Consider the following 23444-nt stretch of genomic DNA (forward strand, 5'->3'; position numbering starts at 1 on the left):
ATAGTTGATCACTAGCAGCTTATGGATCTTTGTCTTTAACTTTGAGATGCCGTTGCTACTCAGCCACGGCCTTGAACAAAGATAGAGCTATGTCTCTTCCAAAGACAAAGCGAGAGATTCGCGGAAGTCGCCCTTGCATAATGAAGTCTTATCTGTAGGACGTTCATCGTCCAAAGTCTTCTCCAGAAATGCGAGTTCTGTGCTATCCTCAATATCTTCACCATCTTCTTCGAGCAGCTGCCCAGTACTTACCACCTCCGAAGGATTGTCGTCGATTTCCATCTCTGCTTGGACATGACAACCCTTCTCTACCGTCACTTCTGGAGCCTCTAGGTCATCCCCTCTGGCGTCTTTTGGAAACATCCGCAAAATCACCGTCTCGAAACCACACCGTATGGCCCCTTTAGTGTCGCTAAAAAGACTGATATATTCTTATTTCAAAAGAATCAGCGCTTGCCGCTATGGTGTCTCAGTCCCCTTCTGCCTGATCACTCTCAAGCGCTGAAATTTACAGCTCCTAGAATTGAAGAAATCTTAGCTAAATGAAGTGAGAATAATAAATCGACAACTGCTCATCTGTTATTGCCCATAGAGGAGCATCTGGTGGTCTTGCTATTTTCTCGCTTCGTTTAGCTTGGATTTCTTCAATACTAGAGGTAAAATCAAGTTTACAATCTTTGAAATTTTACTATAAAATCCACCATCACTTACAGTATTGCAACATCTTCTCAATATCTTCAGCGGTGGAGGGAGCAGCAGTGAGCCAGACACGAGCGCGAGGGCGCAGTGGTAAATCCACTTTAGCCACCGCCTCTACCCTAACGCCCTTACAAATTTCCCACATTCTTGAGACAGCCTTCTTGTAAAGCGATGGCGACCGTCCGAGTATTACTCAAGCAAATTTAAAGAATGTAATTTTGAGCAAAAAAGGCATTTAAAGAGAAATAGTTGGAACTGACTAAAATGAGCGACTACGCTTTAAAAGACTGTAACTCAATATGTAAGAGATATTTCAAATTTTAGTATATTATTTATAAAATATTGAATATGTTATTTCTTGAAATCGAAATATAAAAGTAATCAGTTTTCTTTAAATTTCACGCTAAGTGCGTCTCTTAATTTTAATAGAAAAATAGTTCATTTTTCATGAAACCTTCTTTAGTTCGCTTCTCTGTCTTCTACAATTTCCTTTTAATTATTATTTGCAAATTAAAAGCAATTGTTTTAGCACAAATAATGCCTGCGATTTTTTTCTGCTTGTCGCTCCTTCATTCTGCGTCTACTCTTTGTCGCCCTCGTCCGCTATACACGGCATTACGACACTTCAGAACTCGTTCTTAGTATACGAAAAATGTTAATGCGCTTAAAAAAACAACCAAAAACACGAAAAGCGCACAACAGAAAGAGGCTAATTTAGTCGGTTACTGGGCAAAAGGAAACGAGAATAATAATAAATATTTATGAAGCACAGCATGGAGGATTACTTACATATGTATATGTAGGCGAAATGTAAATTTAATTGTGCTTGAGCAAAAGTAATGAGCGCTTAGAAGCTCTAGAGATAAAAGAAAGCACAAGGAGCGTAACGCATTAACCCTTGGTTGAATGACTGAATTAAATATTGTAGTGTACGACTGTATTACCTATTTGCACGAGCATGAGGATGCTAAATATTTTTATTAATTTACGCTATTTTTTTTAGTTTTTAATTTCAAAATCTATATCGTCCCCTCAAAGTAATCCCCCTTGACCCCAATACAAATGATGCATAACACTTAAATAATATTCCTTGTATACAGTTTGGCCGATTAAGAGGAATTCTGACACCTCACGTCGATAATCGAAGAAATCGGTCAACATAACCTTGATTTTTGAACTTCTCTGACGTGGTTTTTCGGCTTCGACTCACCTTTGGCAAGATATTCGGTCGATTGATCGTCTGTTTCAGGATTATTGGTGAAGCGGCAGAATCCTGCCGAGTCGACAGTCCTTGGCCGGATAAAAATCCGGATTCGCTCTGGTTACGTAGACCCGACTGTGGTGGCAACGGTCTGTTTCCGTGTCGTAAGCATAAATCCAGGACTCATCGCCATGTTTCAAGACATCTTGGTAATCGGAAAGCACCTTTTTCAGAGACCTTAACGTGACGTTATTTTCGAAAAAATTGCGTGATTTTGGAACCAATCGGGCTTTTACTTTTCGAAGGTACAAACAACACCTTCAACATGATGTTCACTGATTCTTCCGATATTCCAACGATACCGGTAAGATTTCTGATTGTTAATCGTCGATTCTCAAGCACCAATTCCCTTATTTTATTGACGTGTTGATCATCAGTTGATGTTGATGACATTCCTGTACGTGCTTCGTCGTCAACGCGTTCTCGACCCTCTAAATAATTTGTACAAATCAAAAACACTTGCTCGCGTCAAACAATTGTCACCGAAGTACTTTTTCAACATTCTCAACGTTTCGACATCAGAAATTTGTCGAACTTCTTTCTTGAATAATTTCACTAATCGTAAAAACTGCCGAATGCACTTTATGCACTTCAGAAAGACAAGCTTATGCTAAACACTGATTGTATTGATGTGACATGTGGCGCAGATGCACTGATAGTCATACCCACCTAGAAATACAAATATTTCGACGAAAGCGCTTTCGCGCGAAATTTAAATTAAAAAGTCTTACTGTTTTTTGCCCAGAGTGCATCAGCATCGATTCCTTGTATGGCAAACTTTTGTATTGGAAAAGATATCTTCATGAAATTTTACATAGCTTATTATCCGAAACAGTGCTATAGTCTCCGAAAATATCTTCAAGATCATACCACTATAGCATATAGCTGCCATACAAACTGAACGATCAAAATCAAGTTCTTGTATGGAAAATTTTTTGTTTGACAAGATATCTTCATGAAATTTGGCAAGCATTATTACGCAGAACAATTATGTAATCTTCGAATATATTGTTCAGATCAGACCACTAACACATACAGCTGTCATACAAACTTGTCATTTCATTTCATTTATCTACGAGGCTAAATAGTTTAACGAACCAGCGGCATTAGAGCGCAATGACACAATGGACTAAAATACAATAATTCAAATTAAAATATAATTATTTAATGATTTTTTTTTTTGCTATTTTCCAAAATTTAGCACACTTACACGCAGCGCCATGTTCATTAAGCAATTTCTATATTCTCGCAATGTGTGTTTTTACACCACTTTTGTGGTCACAACAATGCTTTTCAGCATTATGTATTATACTGTATACAATATATAAATGCTAATTTGGCTGCAAATGCTGGATTCCAATTGCAGCAGGATTAACAAGCGCGCGGTTGGGGTCATGAACCGCTAAGACCCACATATGGTAAACACTGCCGGAAAGTTTTCAACATGCGCGTGATAGACGAATAACACATTCTAATGACGAAAAATTTAATTCGGTCACACACACACGCACATACATGGCCAGCGCCTTTCATATCCGGTTGTTTGCGGACTTGCCGACGGTATAACCTAATTAAAAGAGCCTCATTGCTAATTATTTGGCAAAATGCTGGTTTATATAGACACTCATACATATATACATACATACAAAAGGGCATACATATATACATATAAAAGCGCATGCATACGTAAGCATATAAGCGCGTAGCAATCTCATCCAATCGGCCAGCTAAATAACTGTGCGAAAACACCTACAAATACGACTAAACGCCGCCATGAAATTGCACACAACTTTACTTGAGCTGAGCGCTGCTTTCACAACTGCGGGCGCCTATGTATATGGCTGTGTGCAAGTGTGAGTGCGTGAAGAGTTTATTTGTTTAATGTAGATGTTGGCGCCAAAATGTATGCAATTAAAACTGTGCTACATAGCGCAGAAGCAATCAAAACACTCGTTGAACAAACAAGCGCACACACACACACACTATCATAGCAACATATGCAAAACATTGAAGGCTGCTGCGCGAAAAATAAAAAAATATCGCGCGACGCGGCGCGAACAGCATGACGCGCGCGCATGAATGTCCTTGCCTGACGTAATGGTAATGAATGTAAGCGCAAATGAATGGGCGAATGAATAAATTTATTTGAAAGGAATTTTAGAGGCAGCCCGCCTCTCCTCTCTCCCCCAGCAGCGGTGACGCGCATACATACAGCGCACAGGTGCGCGCCTTATTTGATGTTTTTGCTCTGCGTTTTCATTTATTTGCGGCGTTTTGTGCAAATACGCTGTCTACTTTCGAGCGCGCGTTTAATTAACGTTGAATAAGTATTTAGTTGCGCGCAACTTACAGGTAACTCCTTACACCGACCGATACACACACCCGCCCCTTGCTTTTTCTTCGCACGCCTTCCTTATTTTTCTTTTCACCCTGTTGACGTACGCCTAGCGTATCGCAAATTGCTCACTGCACATTTTTCCATGTAAAAATCATCGAAATCACAAATCAAGTCGCATCTTAAGACACAAATACTACTAAAAAGCACCCAATTTAGAACGCAGCCGAATGAAGGCATATGAGCAGCTTGCGTCCATGAGTCGTACGGGTGTAGGCTCTGTGTCAGACTGACTGCCGCCGTCTGGCAGTTGAAGCGTGTGAGCGACTGGCAGCCTCGTAATTTGTATTCACTTTGTTAGCAAATTTTAAATTCTCCTCTCTATTGTGCTTATTTATTGCTTGTATTTTATTTTTTATTTTTTTGATTTCATCGTCGTATTTTTTGCGCTTTCTATCTTTCCACATTTCCCTTTTCCACTTTTCTACTTCACTGCAACCACACACACATTCAAGCTAAACACAAATGTTTGCTGAGTATAATATTTCTGTGGAAAAAATGTGACTTTACGGCAATCGAAAAATATGTCGCAAATAAAAATCCACTCAGCGCGAGCAGCGCATAAATGTTTTTCGCCACTTGTCGCGCGTACAATTGAAGTTTTTACAGTTGCGCCGGCAAAGGTGAGTGCATTCGCAGTGCGAAAACTCATTGTGTGCTTGCTTTAGCTTGCTTTACAAGCAATTCGCTTTTTTGTTGCTTTTATGGTTATTCGTGCACTTCAAGTTTATGTAACAACGTAACAAGCAGCGCTGCGTATACGTTGTTGTAGCAGATGCCAGCACACAATGGCAACGCTGAAAATAAAATTGCTCATATTGGGTTACCGAAAAGACTGGAATTATAAATGTTAAAGTTATAGTTTTTTTTTGCCTCCTTCAAACAAAATTCGAAACCTGAAGTATAATCTGTCCATATTTAGATCGTCAAACTACTCATTACCTACGATGACATGAACACATCAACTATTAATTGAGCGGATAAGAACATACAGAAAAAATAGCAAAGCAACTATGGTTTTAAATATTTTTTGAACTTCAAAAAAAACAATTATTTAAGCTAAAATGCTAATGAGGTCGGAAATATCAATACTGAACTGACTCAGAACCTCAGAACCCTCGGAACCACTAGTTTAGGTATTACTTCGTGGGTGTAACAAGACATTTTACGTCTCTTCTATAGCACGGATGGACTGACGCCAATGCTGCTGTAACTGAGAGGACTGACACATAAGTGCAGTCAAGTTTTCCACCGTTAAACTATCACCTAGTGTAGTTTCTAACTTTTCCCTCATGTTTAGAGAACGGGGACAATGGAAGAACACATGTTCAGTGTCGTCTATGGACTCCGTACACATCGAACAATAAGGATTGACGTCATTTTGAAATTTGTATAGATAGCCTCTGAAACACCCATGCTTGATATTTGGGTCAGGTGGAAATCCAGGCCCCCATGTTGTCTAATTATCCACGTATTGATGTCAAGTATAAGTCTGTGAGTCCGCCGTCCTTTGGTTGAAGTTTGCCACCGTTGCTGCCATATAATTATGCTCTTCTCTCTCTCTCTTCTCTTTTTTTGATTTCTGTAATTGGCGCTGAAAACTCATACTTGTATAATATCGTGAATTGGTATCCATGAATGTTTATCTGTGGCATACTAGCTAAGTAGTACTTCAGCTGCTTCGCTGGATCGGCAAGCACTTGTTATTCTTACTGCTGTGAATCTATGCACCGCATTTGTTGGTCTGGCTTACGCTTTTATGTCTAGTGCCTGTATCCATACTGAAGCCACATACAGTACAACCGATCTCGTTACATTTACGATTACAAAACGCCGGTTGGAACGCGCATAGCCTCTATTTGCCATCATTCTTGATAAGGCATTGTAAATCTTATTTGTTTTATTTGATGGGTATTCAAAGTGCTGCTTGAATTTCAGTTTGAAGTCCAATAATACCTCTAAATACTTCATCTGTTCATCTGTGGTTGTGAAGTAATCTCCTATAGTGGATATCCAAGCAGCAATTGAGACTGTCCATTGCGCCAATTCTAAGTCTTATGTCAGCAGTACAGAGTTTTCCAAAAAGCGTGATATGATTTTTTTTATAACAGACCGATGTTTATTAAGTAAAATCTATTAAGCGGACAACTCTATTAACTGGACAGAAGGGCTAGTAACCAGACATTGAAAAACCAGCCTTAAATTCGTTATTTTTTCCAATAAAATATATTTTTATGAACATATTCAAAATTTAACCTCAAGCACAATCTTTGGATTCTTATACCGACAAAAACGTTATCGCCTGTATTCGTAAATAAACTTTTCATTGCATTAAATAGTTTATTATATGAATAATACTATGAAATGTATACCACAGTAACGCGTGGCCGGATCCGCTTGTAATTTTATGAAATGTAGACATTGCAAGATACCTCCTCCAATCCAATATCGAAAACCTTTATGTACATCGTCACGTAAAATGCAAAACAACGCATCATTAACAAGACCAAAACTGAGTTTTTTATTGCTTACGATTCACTACATTTATAGCCGAAACTCAAATTTAGTTTGAATATGTGTAGTTTCCATTAAATTGATTTTCCCTCGACTGTAAACTTATGCAAAGAGATGTTACGTTATTTTGCATTTTAGGTATGGATACATATATGATTCATTCTCGCTTACGCCTGACTATTTCTGAAGCATGAGCTTCATGACTTTTATTTAATAATTTTTCCGACTTTGCGACAGCGCTTAGGCTTCATATCTATTTTGGTACAAAACATTATATATTGGCGCGAATTTATTGAAAACTCATAACACCTAACGGAGTATGAGAAAGTCATTTATATATACCTGCATGTGTGAACTATGCATTTTTGCAAATATTTTTGCGCTCACACCAATTGCGATGTCAACCCTCGCGCTCGCCGTTAACTGTCAGTTAACAGCTGTCATCAGCAAATATGAAATTTTCGAGCAATGCGCACCAATTTATAAAAAAATATTTTTTATCTATTTTTATATTTCTGCATATCTACGTACATACATATGTATATGCAAAAAATTTGTTTTTCGCCGCGCATAATCGCCACTTTTTCACGCACTTCTAACTGTCATATTTGTGCGGATGAAATTTGAAAAACTAAAAATGCCACGTCGCTGATGGAATAACGCAAATTCGTCACGCAAAATTGAGAATTTCAAAATGTTATTTTTTTCTTTCTTTTTTTGTGTACGGAGCTATCCTACACAACTTGCTCGCCATAACTATGGAAAATCGTTGGTAGCCAACCATTACCATAAAATATTGCGACCACATTTAGCCAGTTTGGGCTTTTTTCAGCCATTGAATTTCGATATGCGATGTTCTACCGTCTAAGGCATGGACGCAGTGCATTCAAAAAGGAAATTAGAGAGCGTGACATTTTTCAATGTTCGAAGTTAACTCAATTTGCCTACCTTTCCTGATTTTTTTTTTTACAAATAAACGTAAATTTCTCAATTAAAATGACGCCACAGAGAAATCGTTGCCTAGACTGAAGTGAAACACATAGATTCCCGAACGAAATTTTAGCCTGATTGCAGAAGTGAAGTTAGTTAGAGATTCTTCTTCTCCTTTATTGGCATAGACACCGCTTACAGGGTTATAGCCGAGTTTACGACAATGCGCCAGTCATTCTCCTTCCCCCTGTATGGCGCTATTTGGAGATTCCAAGTGTAGTGAAGGTCTTCCTCTGCTTCCCCCGGCGGGTACTGCGTCAAGTACTTTCAGAGCTGGAGCGGTTTTATCCATCCGGACGCCATTCACTACCACACCCATTTGCTTCGCTTCTTTATACATTCTGGAAAAAGCAGAACCAACGGCGCGGTTGTTGAGGCCAATGATATAAATATCATTGGCATACGCCAGCAGCTGTACACTCTTATAGAAGATGGCACCTTCTCTGCTAAGTTTTGAAGCTCGAATTATTTACTCCAGCACCAGGATGAAAAAGTCGCACATAGGGAGTGCCCTTGTCGGAAACCTCGATTGGTATCGAACGCCTCGGAGAGGTCCTTCCCGTCCCCTACGGAGCTTCTGGTATGCTCAACGTCAATAATGTATTGTAGTGTATTTGGCTGGTGAAATGGGCTCGGTAAAGCGACATTAGCTAAACAGCTGGAAAGTGTTCAACGAGCGGCTCTTATTGACTTCGGTGGTATATTACGCACAACAACAGCGATGACACTTAATGTCGTTCCACACATAATGAAGGTGGTTAGCAGACTACGGGACATTCCGAAATCTTTTCTGACTTCGATAGCATCCCGCATAACATGAGCCTCTCCGTCGTGAAGTCTTCTCCTAGCAGCAGCGTCTCCGCGCACTTACCTCCGAGGGATTTGTGGTTGTGGCAAAGTCTCTGGAGAAGAAAGTAAGCATTATAACTCATTGATCGAAGCTTTAGTTCAAAGTCTTCTGTCGGGAGCTCCCAATCTACTCCTGTTTCAGACTGCCAGACCACTATAGTGTCTTTCAAGCAGAAGTGTCAGTCATTAAGGTAGAAAAGGATGTACTTCTATGAAGTTCGGTTTCTTTTAGGAACACATGCATCTACTCCGATAACAGAGCTGCTATGCAGGCTTTGAGCTCGCTGACAGTGAGCATTAAGTTACTTCATTATTAAACTTGTCTGAGAGTGTCTGGCCAAAGCGGAAACTTCGGAAACTATAAAGCCGATGAGCTCGCAAAAATGCCATCATCGTGCACTCTGGCGTTGGGTCTCATGCGAACGCAGTAAACATTGGTCAGCAACCAGCACTTGTGGGGTTGCGAATGCGTTCTGGCCGTGAGTGGAACATAAAAGGTCTATGGAACTGCTAACTCTTAACAAGATTCATATGGTCGCAATGATAGGTGTTCTAACTGAACACTATTCCATTGACTCTCACGGGGTGAGGCTAAAAATTTTGATTTACACAACTTATGAAAGTTGCAGGGAACGATACAGACTAAGGTTGAAAAATCATGGTTGTCATACTTTCCATGAACCAGATGAATAGGCTAGAGTAGATATTAACAGGCCAAAAAAAAATCTAGCTAAAAGACGACTTTTTGATGCATACCTAGGAATCCTGGAAATCACAACTGACAGCCGTCTCTAGCTGTCAACGTGGGATTATTTTGTTACCTAACCTAACCCAACCTATCCATCACTTACACACTGCATTCAAAACTGAATCGTGGCAAATATTCAGCGCCTCTGTGTACACAATCTTAACTTGTTTTCGTTGCTTTGACATTTTAAAATTACTAACTTGCAGTTTGGTCACAAGTTCTGCGTAATATCGCTTTGGCGCTGCAAACAAAAACATCACACACACTACCATTTTGGATTTAATACGTCAAAACGTTACAAAAACAACGTGTTGAAAAAGTTTTCCACTGCAACTGTCAGTGTCACTCAAAATACGCAAGAGTAGAATGAAGGCGCTCACTCTCTCACTAACTTTCCATCCCGCGCTGCTGCATTACCCGCTGCAATCCTGACGCTCACCCCAGGCGGCTTCTTTGCCAGCCTCCATGGCGACCCTGTGTCTTCATTCGAAACCAAAATTATCTGTCGTGGCTCTACAAACATAGTATTTAGTTGAATGTTCCTTTTACTCTTTTTTGTTTCTCCACTTTTCTACCGGCTTTCTGTCGCCATTATTGTGCAGTCGGTTTTTTAACAAAGTTTTAAATGGATTTTAACTTGTGTTGGAACAATTTTAATTGGATGCGCATTTCGAGTGAAAATTAGTCGCACTTCAACGGCAAAGTTGACGCTGCAGAAAAAACTAAGTCGCTCACTTTACCCCCACACCAATTCGGTTAGCTGCATTTTTTGCCGCTCGGTATGTATGTGTTCCTTATATATGTGTGTATGTGTGTATGCATCTTACTTTAAGCTACGCGCGCTCACATGACTACATCAAAGCCAGTGATCCTGTGACACTTGGCTGCAATTGGAGTACAAATAGAAAATGTGGACAGTGAAAAAGATATATCCATATACTTATATAGTGTATATATACATATATATATATGAATATATATGTGTATGTATATATATATATATATATATATACATATATATACATAAGTGTATATGTAAATATGTATATATAGGTCTATATGTATATATATTCTTCATTGCATTATCTTTCTGTGGCATTGCACTGCTACAACCATTCCCACTCTCTCATGAGCTAGTTTAATCAACAGCAACAACAACAACAGTAACCGCAACACTTCATTTCAATAAGTCTCGCCTTGCTTATCTGACACTTGACACACTTTCTTGTTGACTGCGTTTTTCGCCGCTCATCTTTTTGTGAAACTTAGCGCACAGCGAAAAACAACAAAGCGCGCGAGAGTGATTCTCACTTTTAGCCGCACTTACCAAATGCATTAAATATTTTATTTGCGTACTTGAATGGCAGCATCATCGGCCCTTTTGAGACGAAATTCGTTAATGCAAAGCTTTTAAGCCGCGCAGATAGTTGTTTATGCCGTTAAGTGAAAACTTTACAACAATAACAAAGACGCCACTTAATGATTCAATTGAAGCAACTTAAATAATTATGAACTTAATGCAGCAATCCGATTGTCCCATCAAGTAGGTCAAACATACTGCAAATTAAATTTCAAAACATTTTCAAAAGTTGTTATTCAAATACAAAATTTGGTCGGTTAAATTGCTGACTTGTTCTCCTCGTAGCCGTAAGCGCACTTGTCAGCTTCCCTCCACTACTAAGTGTTATGCGATTTTAGTTCTTCTCAGAGGTATCTGACAAAATCCATTAGATAATGGCATGATCTGATAAATTTTATGTTAAGCCACCTTTCCACCTTAAAAACTTATATTTTATTAGGTTAGATTAAACTGACTGACTCATACTTAGACCTACAAGTTCTTTATAACGCCGGATGGAGCTTTATTATTAATACGATCTGAAGTTTGCGTAATCCAAGAACTCAACGAGTTTTGTAAATTTTAATAGATACCTGATATCTTATTCTGGTGATTCCTCTAATCCCTTTTACTGTAAAGTTCTTAGATATCTACGACAAGTATTAGTTAAAGCAGTGGTGGTGTTCAAGTATCTATCTCATGCCTATTGCCTTGCACTTTCTAGTTATATGCATCATCGTTAATAAAAGCCCATGAGAGTAGAAAGCTTGCATGTTTTCCTTTCGCTCGCTGGCACATGATTTTGGCAATCCCGCATGCCCCTAAGGCATTCCATCTCACCCTGATCCGTCTGTCAGCCCTTTCCGAAACTTTGTTGTGTATTGTTTTGAAGACTTGCTAATTTCCTAAACTGGTTTAGTAGTCAAACGAAAAGCGCTTTTGTCAATCTTATCAGCTATTTCGTTTCCCGGAGCGCCCTTGTGACCTGGAACCCAGTATGTATGCTGCCGCTTTCCGACTGCAGGTTTATCTACTGCTTTTCTGTTTCTAAGCACATTCTCTAATTTTCCCAAAGCCGGCTATCTTACAGCTGATTTCGGTACCGAGCGCAAAGTCGAGATGCATTGCATACAGGACGTAGATTAGACTTGTCAGAGCCGACTATTGGTTAAATAGGAGTTTAACCGGCTACAGTACTAAGAACGAAACTGCGCAAGAAACACTCTAGATTCACGCGGCAACTCGAGCTGCTACTCTCTTCTCCTCCTCTTCTACTAAGGTTGGTGATTTGACTCAAAGGAGGTCATTCACTGAAAGAGAATGGTTCTTTTTTTTCCTGAAGTAGCTTCAAGGACTCGGCTATAATCGCGTAAGCGGTGTCTACGCCAATTAAGAAGAAGAAGAAAAACTTCAAGAAATGGTGCCAAGTTGATAGTCGTTGGACGACTTAAAATCCGTGCAGGTTAATTGGGCCCGACTGCCGTGGAAACGACGGTGAATATAATTCAGTGCATGTCTGAAATCAGTTAAACCCGTAGTGTGCTCTGTAAAATGTGCAATGTCCTCGACGTTATCAAGCAATGAGATTATAATGCTCCTAAGACCGCTTCAAATAGGTGACTGCAAGGTTTCTACGAAAGCATACTAGGAGGAACTGTTTGGAGAAACTATTTGGAGATGTGTATTTCTTAACCGAAAGCGTACAGATCTCACACTCTAGCGCTGTAAATCTTTATCCCCCGGGCTTTATTATTTAGCAGAAGAAAAGAGAACATCGCTAAGCACTAAGTGGGAGAGTGTGACTTTCTTTTGTTTTTTTTTCTTTTGTGAGCTTGTGGAGCCACTTGGCCTCCTTACGATCTCAGCCAAAACCTCTAAGAAGTTTACGGAGCCAATCAACTAGGTTAATAATTTATGAACTGATTGCAATTTATCAAACGAAATATTCCCAGTAGAAAAACAAAATCACCAACTAGATCAATTCTCGTCTTTGCATCTCTAGATCAAGAATGCGAACTCCTATAAGAGCGAATAACTACTGACGAGCTAGCAGCGGCATACGCTGTTTCAGGTAATTCAAAGCCATGTACCAGATCGAATTTCAGAAAAATGACACAATTGACAACGGGGGAAGGAAAGCCAAATAACAAGGAAAATATAAATTGAAATATTGGTTAAATTTGTGTATGGAATTTATCTTCCATTATTGTCTTATCTTCCGCAATCACGTCGGCAATTTTAAACTTACGCATAAAATCGCGTTAATTTATTTGGCGCTCATTCAGTGTACGCTTTATCAATTAGTGCTCTCCGAAAGAACCAATCAGAGACACAAAGTTGTCAGCCTGCAGGCAAAATTAACAAACTCTTTGTGTCGGCGACAGTGATTGGGCAACTGTATGCAAGCACGTTGCGTGCAACATTGCAGCCATTCCCACTGCCTGACGCCCAGCAGCCGGCCAAAGAAATGAAGACGTTCGTGAGCAAAAGAAGCAATTATGATAAAATGCGCATTGCAGGAATTTTGTTCAGAGGCAAACAAAATATGTAAGTTTTGTGGCTTTCATTTTTATGCTTGAAAATTTGTTTAATTGCGGGAAGGGAAAAATAAATAATGAACACTAAGAAAGTAAGACATTTACCACTGCGTAAGCATGATAATCAGTTTCGGGTGCCTTTGGAAATCTATGTCCGCTCGACATTACTGATCGTGTGTTTTTATCTCGCAGAGCTCTGGAGTGTTTTAAGAAATTTCACATACATTAAGATTATTTTCGACGTTTGCTGTAAGGGTTTGTAAAGCACTTCCAACTACCTAGGAATTATTTTGGTTCCATGCGTTAAAGTATGCTTTAGAATATGCATTATGTTATCAACTCGAGAGCTTCCAATTATCAATTCACATTAATAAATGCCAACTGATGTAATTTTTGCTCCATAGTACCTTTAAGACAACCAGACTTACGCCAATCCTAGATGATAAGAAATGTAAAATTATGCACACTGTGTGAGTATATGAAACGGCCGGCAAAGCTCATTATTGCAACTCATCAATTCAACCGTTTCAGTCGAAAAATATTATTGGTAGACCACGTCAACCACTCTTAACCACGCTGTATCAACGCAGCTTCAATTTATTGCATTTTCATATACATTCTTGTTTTTGTACGGCATATGTCTTTTTTGCGACTAATTGCCTTAAATATTGCGAGCAACTTCATGGGGTAGAAATGACAAAGACCGTAAACATAATTCCATACGAAAATTTTACCATCATCATAATGGCTATAATGGAAATACGTTCACATTTCTGTAGTGATTTTTATTCCTCTGTATTTATATGTATTATACATATATAAGTATATACATAGACAACATGATATTTACGCTTTCGTTTTCCTTAACTCAGACCCTGCCAGCTGCGTCGGCTTGCCGTGAGACAATCATAATTTGCGACTGCCACTGCAGCAGCTTAATTTGACATACCTCGCATGCCAATCGCTTGCATCAGCTGTCGTTAAATATATTATCCGTACATTGTCATTCCGTAATGTTCGTTGAAATCAATGCACACAAACTGTAAACACTGTAAGAAAATATCTATCATGCTTCGGATACATTTAGTAGCACTTGGAAATGAGCTGGATATGATAATTTGGTGGGTCTGAGACTGGTACTTTAATGCTTTAAAATCGGAGCAATAGCATTGGGAAGCTATATATTAAAATCTTGAAACGTAGTCGGTAAATCTTCCCCAAACTGTGTTCGGCATCATTCATAAACCGGCTGAGAATTTTAAACCAGTTTCAGAAACAAAGGAAATGCGTATAATTTCTCTGTAAATATGCTCATCATCAGTGTATCAGCAACCTGACATACATATATATCTTTGTATTTCTACGCGAATGTTAATTGTGCACCGTTATATTTGCCTTGCTGGTTTTCTTTACACTGCGTATTTTAACTCGTATTCTCACTATTTCATTAAGTTTTTTTTTTTTTCATTTGTTTCTTTTGCTTGTCGCTTTAATGAGCGTGCGACAGCCATAACATAACGGATGCATAACTGTAAATACATACCTGTATGCCAGCTTCACGGTACCAGCTTACCTGAAAGAATATGTTTGCCCAATGAAACTCAGCCAGTATTTACAGTACAGTAATACATTGTAAGGACTGGTAAATAAAAATGATATATGGATTGGGTTCTCATTAAATATTTCTACTCTGAACAGGGTACATTAAGTTTGCAGGAAGTTTGTAACACCCAACAAGGTAACATGGGAGATCTAATAAAAAATATATACTCGTATAAATGGTCAGCATAATGAGCTGAGTCGACGTAGCCATGTTCCTCGGTCAGTTTTTCCGTTAGTCAGTACACTTATAAGCAAAATTGTTTCTCATTTTTGGAGATATCCTTCTGAAACTTTGCACACGAAATTTTCCATAGATGATTATCTAATATCTCGAGTCCTTTACTCGAGAAGTTTGAAGTGGAATCGAACCTGAAGTATCTCATAGTATTTTTTGTGAGGAAACGGTCGTAGCGTCCCACTCCGCAAATACATTCCGAAAACCTAATAGGGCATCTCTCAGAATAGGAAACTTTTCTCACTGCTTTTAGTCTTATTGATTAACAACTACTAAAAAAACTCGGAAACGAGGCTGTCGGGTGTTGACATACTACACTAAGTCTTGTCAAGGACAGTCAACTCGGCAGAATTCTTCCGCCACAAGAACAGCCGCGTTATTCTAATGGTTAAAGGAAAATTTATAAATACCGTCTACCGAAGGGTACCGCAACGTCATACCCAACAGAAGCAGCTTAGCCGTCTACCCAAATAAAGCAGAAATGGTTTTATTAACTAGGATGTATAAGAACCCAAAAGTTCCTTTTTCGGAGGCTGAGTATATGAAGGCGTTCGAACAAGGCAGTCCAACATTCTCTTTTCCTTCAACCTGAAAGCTTGGACCATTGCGTGGTAGAGGCCACTCATGACCTCTTTTTCTCTGTTCACATACCGACAAGGAATATGTGCATTGAGAGAAGTCGCTGGAGAAGAGTCGGATTGGTTGAAGCTAGGGAAAGTTGGAAAGAAGGGTTTTTGTAGGGAGTTCTACGTTAATAGTAAATGTAAGGCTGCCCGATCACCATCAAGATGGCGGTAGATATACTGCTACGAAGTGCAGTCCCTTTCAGGAAGGTGAGCATTCTCTCCGAGATTCATAGCGCCAATACTAGCGAGGAATTCTCTAAATATGCGCTCAAAACTTGTCAAGGAGTAACTAACCTCACTAGAAAGAGCATCAAGGTACTTCATCAGCAGACTCATTGGGTTGCCTGGTCACAGCGGAATCGTTGCCAACTGTAAAGCCGATCAGCTATCCAGAGGGGGGCACCCTTACTCCGCTCAAATCGAAATGGGAAAGAGTTGGATCTTGATTGGCATCTTACATTCCACCTCTGGCGCGTGTGCTTACCAAACGCTGGCCTACTGCGACTTCGAGATCCTGTTACTCTTTATCATCCATTGTCAAGGCTTTACAATATGGAAGCTGCAACACCTCCGTAGTCTTATCTTCGACGAATCAGAAGACTTAGCCAAAACGGATATTAGGCGTTTTAACAAATTTGTTATGACCCATAAGCCTTTTATCGATTTGTAAGGGTCTTATCATCATATATATGGAATTTTTTTTAGGTAACACAACGGACCGGCGTTCTAAGCCGTCCAAGTGAGATCCCTGTTTTAGATCGGTCTCTTAACCTAACTTTATAACAGGGTTTCTACAGATTTAGAATTTTGCTATTGCCATATAGTCATTATATTGAATAATTTTGAACTTCCAGAACTATCTTCAGATTTTTATATATGTACAGCGCGTCGACTTTTAACTTCACCACTGATTCAAGACTTTCTAAAGCAACTAAAATCAGCAATGTCTTGCCATATCTTCACCAAATCAAGTAGTAAAGATCTCTATCTTCCATGAGAAAAAGTGAGATAGTTTTTATTTAAGGGAATCTCCCTCATAAGAGATTGCTCTTACGACCGTCCTCTTTTCATAGCGTAGATGCACAAAAAAAAAAACGAAAACCTTTGAAAATCTTTTGTAACTTCTGGAGCTACTTATAAACTGCAATTAAAAGAAAAGAGCCCCAACCAAGAACCTTAAAACTAAATTGCACAAAAGCTTCTTCTCATTCTGCTTATATAGAAATGTGTCTCATTCTGGTTTCTTTTCTCTTTCATTACAACAGCTCAAGTGATAAGCTGAATGCGGACATGCACGAAGAGGATTTCACTGCAAATGAACAGGCGGAAAAAGAAGAAGAGGTTGACGTATACGCACAAACAAAACCATTCTGCCAGCAAAAGATCGCCCTGCAACGTCTGAAATTCACGCATTCGGCATCGATGGCGTCGGTACCATCAATATCACCGGCCACAACACCTCCGCTTCCAATGCTGTCGCCAACTCAAGCCGCCGCCGCCACATCAGCAAAAGTATTGAATAAGCAACAGAAAGAACAGCAACAACAACAGCATCACCAGTCACCAATTAAAATCACAAGTACGACGACAGGCCAGCCAACACTTTCAGAGCACGCAGGAGCGACTTACCAGCAACAACAACAACAACCACCACATAGGCTGCACGCATACCGAATCGCACAACAATCGCAAGCTGAGCAAATGATTTCCGCAGCCGGTGTCAGCGCCTCAGTGGCCGCAGCTTATAAGCGGCAACAACAAAAACTGCGAAAACTACACGAACTGCACTCGCTCGCCTTGGAGGGTGGCGACACGGCGCGCGGTTATTGCTCCTGCGACGAGCAATGGACCTCATCATCGCCGACCACTTCCGGCTCGCCAACACTCTCGTGCACCGAAGGACACGAAAAGACATCCGACGGAAGTGAAGGCAACGAAACAGCAACAGTAGCAGCCGTAAAGCGCGAACGGGTGACAGGAAACGCGTACAAACAAATGAACGTGACAACAGGGCATGGCCGGTTGGCAGTCGGCGGTAATGACGCTGGTCACAGCCGGACATGGCAACCACCAAATCGCACCAACAACACCGCTAAGAACAACAGCAACGATGGCGGTGGCAACATTTGGTCGGGAACACGAGCAAATGAGGTCGCCAAGGCAGCGGCGGCCGTGGTGGCGGCAAAGGCAGCTGCTTCAGCTTCAGCAACGTCGACGGCGACGGCGACAACGACGGCGTCCATGTCGGCTGGTGCGTTACGCCCTGTACCGGCAGTACGCCTCAAGCAACAGCACCATGTGCGCTTCTCGGACGAAAAGAATTTTTCCGATTAGTTTGGCACAGCGTTGAAAAAAGCGGACACAAGTGGAAAGTAAAATACAAAATTGAGGGCAAAACTGATGAAGACAAACAAAATGACTAAGCGTACTAATTGGCGTAGAAGGGCGAATGGCGGCAATGACTCGGTTTCATTAAAAAAGACGAAGCAAATTCTTTGTGCCGCAGGGACCTCAAAAATTATTTGCTATTTTAAGGCAGAAACGTTTCATTTTAGACTTACGTTAAAAAATTGCGTCACCCTTCCATTTTTACACCCGCTCCATTCCGGTGCAGTATGTATACAGGCCACTTGGACCTAAGAGTATACAGATTATATATTACATTGACTACCAAGTATCCAATCCGTACACCTGAGTAAAGGCTGAAGATTAATTTCAACGTCTAGATAGGCGCGACGAGAAAACACCCCAAAGCAAGTTTAAAAAATACATTCTAATCATTAACCTCATAAAATAAGGCCATTCAAAACTGGTAGAATATATTTTTGTTTTAAGAGAGTGATGTAAGGTCTTGAGTACAAAAATTTGTTTTAAAGTTGAGCAAGAACATTATTTCAACGGCTTACCGAAATTCATCTCTCTTACTGATAAATCAGTGTTTGACTAAGAAGTAACAAACACAACAGCTTTTTCGGACCTAAAACTAATAAATCAATCCAGCTGTCACTGTGAGAATGAAGTAAGGTTATTGGCTACTATTGAGCCCGAATAAATTAGAGTTTATGACTTCGTTCGTGCTGGAGCGTTAATATTTGTGCTTATCTTAGTGAGCCGTTCCAAAAATCTGATTTTATTTTCGATATAATGGGCCAAAGCTTAAGATCTTTCTATACGCGGAGTCCCTTGAGACCAAAGCATTATTAGTGTTCAGTAACGGGTGATAGGAAGGAAAATATTATAAAAACCAGCAAAAATTTTAACGTTAAATTGGAATACGCTTCACAGCTGCATTTCTTGGCGCAACTATTTGTACAACAATATCTGAAGACGTAATCGGACAAAGGTTTGCATTCAACGGTAAAGGATTTTCTTGTTGTTATTGTTGCTTTAGCGGGTACCTAGTTTTTGTTAGGATGGTAAGAATTAGCTAAGTTGTCGTCGACGTCATCCAACGGAAGGCCCAAGAAACGTGAAGTTACAACGGGGTCAGACCAAAGGTAGAGGGGTGTCAGATGAGTAGGGTTCGCGGCCAGTGTCATGTAGAGACTCATTGCACGCAGGACATATATCAGATATTCTGAATAATTAGGAGTTTAACCTGTTACAGTATCCAGAACCAAGCTGCGCAATGGTCACTCTCGTTTCTTGCGGCAACTCGATCAATTTGTCTTCAATGTGTGGTGGTTTGATCACGGTATGCCATTCACTGGAAGGGAGTCGATGAAGGTGTTGATGGTTCCACTGTGAATGGCGGTCAGTGCTTGTCGGTAGTTTGTTGCGCCCGAAGTTTGGTCGGAATATCACCTGATGTCGTCGCACTTGTTGAGGAATGATCTCTTGATGTTCTTAGGAGGCGGTTACGCCCCAAGCAGGTGACTTTCTGCGAAAGCATCCCAGCAGGAACTGCCTGGAGAGGAGTTCATTATCCTTCTTAACTGGGAGCATACGTGGCTCATTATGCAGGTGTTCGTTCGAAGATATCAAAAGTCATCATAGTCCGGAGTGCAGTATTACGACAGGTCTGAAGCCTCCTTGTATGCGTTTCACTGCATCCAGGCAACCATATTGGTGCGTCGTAGTTAGGGACTGGCCTGCCGATTGCTTTGTAAGTTGCCAACAACGTTTCGATGTCCTTTCCTAATGTGCCACTGGCTAGCAACTTGAGGATTTCGTTGCGGCTCTGGACTGTCAAAAGTCACACCTAAAATTTTGGTGTTATTGACAGTCGGAATCTTGACGCAATCGACTGCAATATTAAGGTCAAGCCTGTACACCGGCGTCCAGCTTGTAAATATGGTCGCGATGGATTTAGTGGGGGAAAGTGTTAGGTTCCGTGCAGAGAGGAACCGAGATAGATCGCAGAGATAGCCATTTACCTTTGAACACTTGCCACCGATTCCATTGCTCGACGTTAATATCGTGCAATCATCAGCATACTAGGTTATAAATACTGCTTCTGTCGGTTGTGGGAGTTTCGAGATATTGAAGTTAAACAAAACGCTGGGAGAGGACACCACCCAGCGGAACCCCTTGTTTAATTCTTCTTAGTTTAGAGTTTTTTCCTCGAAGTAGTGCGGATGATTGACGACCGCTCAGTCATGGTCCACCTCTTCAGTCCTGCAGGTAACGTAGTTTTTTCGATGTCCTGCAGTAGCGTTGTGTAACTGACTGTGTCCAAGGCTTTTGACAAGTCCATGCCTACGAGTATCGTTCTCTCACAGGGTGGTTTCTGGTTAAGGTCACGAACTATCTGGGCGTTTATGACGCAAAAATTCCTAGCCGGTTCTACGCACCTAAATTGACTCGGATTTTATCCGGCCAAGGGCTGTTATTTCGGAGATCTAATCCCGTTTAGATCGGTAAGTCCTAGTTTAAATGATTTTCTTAGTTTTTTCTAGTCTCGCCGTTTGATACGATATATTAATTTCATGTTGAATTAAGGTTACGTCATCAGGAAAATATAATATATAGGTACATTAGGTAGATCTTCAACGCGATTTTTTTCGCTCAGTGTGTTTGGCAACTATGCTATAATGGTCCCTTCTGAAGACTACTTATATTCGGATATTGAAGCGTTGCTTCGATAATAACTCATACCGAATTTCATGAAGGTAGCTTGTCAAATAAAAAGGTATTTTATACAAGCGCTTGATTTTGGTCGTTCAGTTTGTATGACAGCTCTATGCCATAATGTTCCGATATCGGCGTTTACGCCAAATGGGAAACTTCTTAAAGAGAAAAGGAACATGAGCAAAGTTTTAGATCGATATCTAAAAAAAGAGAGACACTAGTTTGCATGTATACAGACAAGCAGATGGATACCTATATTAAATGGACTGGTGCCGATCATTTACACATGTACTTTATTGCGCATCCATGCAGAATATAAATATTAACTAACGGCACGGCTACTCGTATGTGAGCTTAGCTTAAATTTATCCCTCAACACACAAACGGACTTTCAAACTGAAATTAAAAGCATTTGCCGCTGGCAACAAACAACAACAAGTACACAATGAGGCCATTTATGAATATTTTTCATATTCCACACACGAAAAAAAAAAACAACAACAACAAAACGTCTACAAACAATTGCAAACTCAAGCTGTGAAAACAAACGCTAATTTTTCTATTTTCTTTTTGTTGAACTTATTTATTTCTGCACTAAACACAAAACTAACAATAACTACAACATACATATTTTTTCACAAACGCAAAACAAAAGTAAGCAAAACAATGGCAATACCCACCAATAAGAGCAAACTAGAAATGGAAGAATGGCAAGGACGCACGTTATTTCCAATTAAACTTATTCGGCAAATATACATATATGTAAATGAAAAAATTAAAACAAAGCACGAAAGTGAAAGCGCAAAAAATGAGGGTATAAGAAATATTAACAACACTAAAAATACAAAACTTTTGCTCAAACAGCAACAACAACAACAGTAAATGTGCTTGTGTTGCCAAACTAAATACAAAGCAGCATGGAATAATAATCAACGGCAGGTGAACGCAAAAAATGCGCATAACTGTAAAAACTCGCTGGCGTGAAAAACTAAACCAGAAATTTTCAAGTATTCACGGGCAAATTTTTGGTATGTATGTATGTGCACACCCATGTTTACAATAGTTTTCTTGTACGTGTGTGTTGTTGTACTATGCTTAATCGGTGCAATAATTTGTTGCTGGTACACATTGATCCCCCTGTTCATTTGCACTCCAGCCACTGTATTGCCAAAAACTATTTCACTTCAAACTATTTCACTCACTCGCATTTACACACGTTTCGGGCAAAAGTTTTGTTTCCGCTCTATTTTGTTTAATTCCGCTTTCATTTCGTTCGCAATTTGCTGCCTCACTTCGCTGCACCTTCGGGTTTATGCACCTGCAAGAGAAAAAAGTAAATATTTTAAGCATGGATTATATACTACAGATTTCCTTCGAATCTAAAACAAAATGGAAAAAAACGCTGCTTTGCCCCAACATTTTAAAAAGACCGCTTCCCCAGTTTGTGTATTTTGCCCACACACCAGTGGCTCTTAAACTGTCCACCGCATTAGGGCGGCTGCGTTTGTTATTGTTGTTGTTTTTGCAGTTGTTGCTAATGCAAAAGTTACTAACGTGTTTTGTTGTTGGCGCGCAGGGATTTCGAAAAGCTTAATGAAAACAAAGGAAACACGCAATTTTGGGATTTCAACGTATGAGCGCATCGGCCACTGATTGCTCTCATCAGGCTTTCAAACTTTCCGCTAACAATTTAAAACTGCAATGGACTCAATTAGCAAACTATTTGGCGGAATTGTGAAGTATTTCCTAAATTTTGATTCATTCGGTACGCGGTTTACCGCTAGATTGAGCTGTCGAAGCAGAGTATTTGAATTAAATGTGAAAACTCAGTTTTCGGTTTTGAGTTTTCAATTTTCCCTTCTAACCTTTTCGCACAGGAGTTAGTTGATCACTTAACTGGCTTTTGCTCGATTAAAGCGCTCATTTACCATACAAAGTAAAAATCGAGTTTTATCAAATCAAATCGATTTGAAACTGGCATGCAACTCTGCAGGTTGCTGTCCAGACTGTAAATTTGGTTTTGTATATTGCTAAATCAGCCATCAACTGATGAATTTTAATCATTAAATAGGATATGAAGCGAAGATTTTTGAGCCTATCTTAATCGAGTAGACGGCTGTGCGAAAGGCGAAAACAGTCGCCTTCAAAATAAAACGGGTTCCACAGAGCGACATTTTCAGTTTGGGGAACAAGAAAAAATCACACGAAACCAAATCTGATGAATACAGTAATTAATCGATGGTATTTATACCTTTTAAATTTAAATTCAGTCACAATCGTGACGTGTAAAATCCATGAATTGTTCTTCCACAATTCCGACCTTTGTCGACGGATGTTCTCACGTAAATGCCTCAATACGGCCAAATAGAACTCCTTATTGACCATCTGTCCTTCCAGAACAAATTCATCATGAACCAAACCACGAATATCGAAAAGAGAATGAGCATCAACTTGATTTTTGAGGAGCTTAGGCGTGATTTTCTTGGCTTCGGTTCATTTTTTCCTCTCCATTCCGATGATTGACTTTTTTGTATGTCGAACTCATAAACCCATGTCTAATCGGCAGTTATAATGCTCTC

General features: G+C 39.9%; 2 protein-coding genes across 2 annotated transcripts in view; both read left to right on the top strand.

Moving 5' to 3' along the window:
- The window catches only part of LOC120773428 (neuroligin 4-like), a 141087-nt gene extending 123953 nt beyond the window's left edge, over positions 1–17134 (top strand). Inside the window, exon 12 of the mRNA XM_040102312.1 lies at positions 17061–17134. The gene's annotated coding sequence lies outside the window, so the exon portion shown is untranslated. The remainder of the gene's footprint in view (positions 1–17060) is intronic.
- LOC120782517 (transcription factor kayak-like) lies at positions 17020–18129 on the top strand. Its single transcript, XM_040114825.1, has one exon. The coding sequence runs from the start codon at positions 17020–17022 to the stop codon at positions 18127–18129; it is 1110 nt and encodes a 369-aa protein (XP_039970759.1).
- Positions 18130–23444: the final 5315 nt, after the last annotated feature.

This window comes from Bactrocera tryoni, chromosome 1 (genome assembly GCF_016617805.1).
Source record: "Bactrocera tryoni isolate S06 chromosome 1, CSIRO_BtryS06_freeze2, whole genome shotgun sequence".
In the NCBI taxonomy this organism is placed as follows: domain Eukaryota; kingdom Metazoa; phylum Arthropoda; class Insecta; order Diptera; family Tephritidae; genus Bactrocera; species Bactrocera tryoni.

Bases quoted from the DNA above. Each gene is read 5' to 3' on its own strand.
- LOC120782517 (XM_040114825.1), top strand. From the start codon at position 17,020: ATGTGTCTCATTCTGGTTTCTTTTCTCTTTCATTACAACAGCTCAAGT.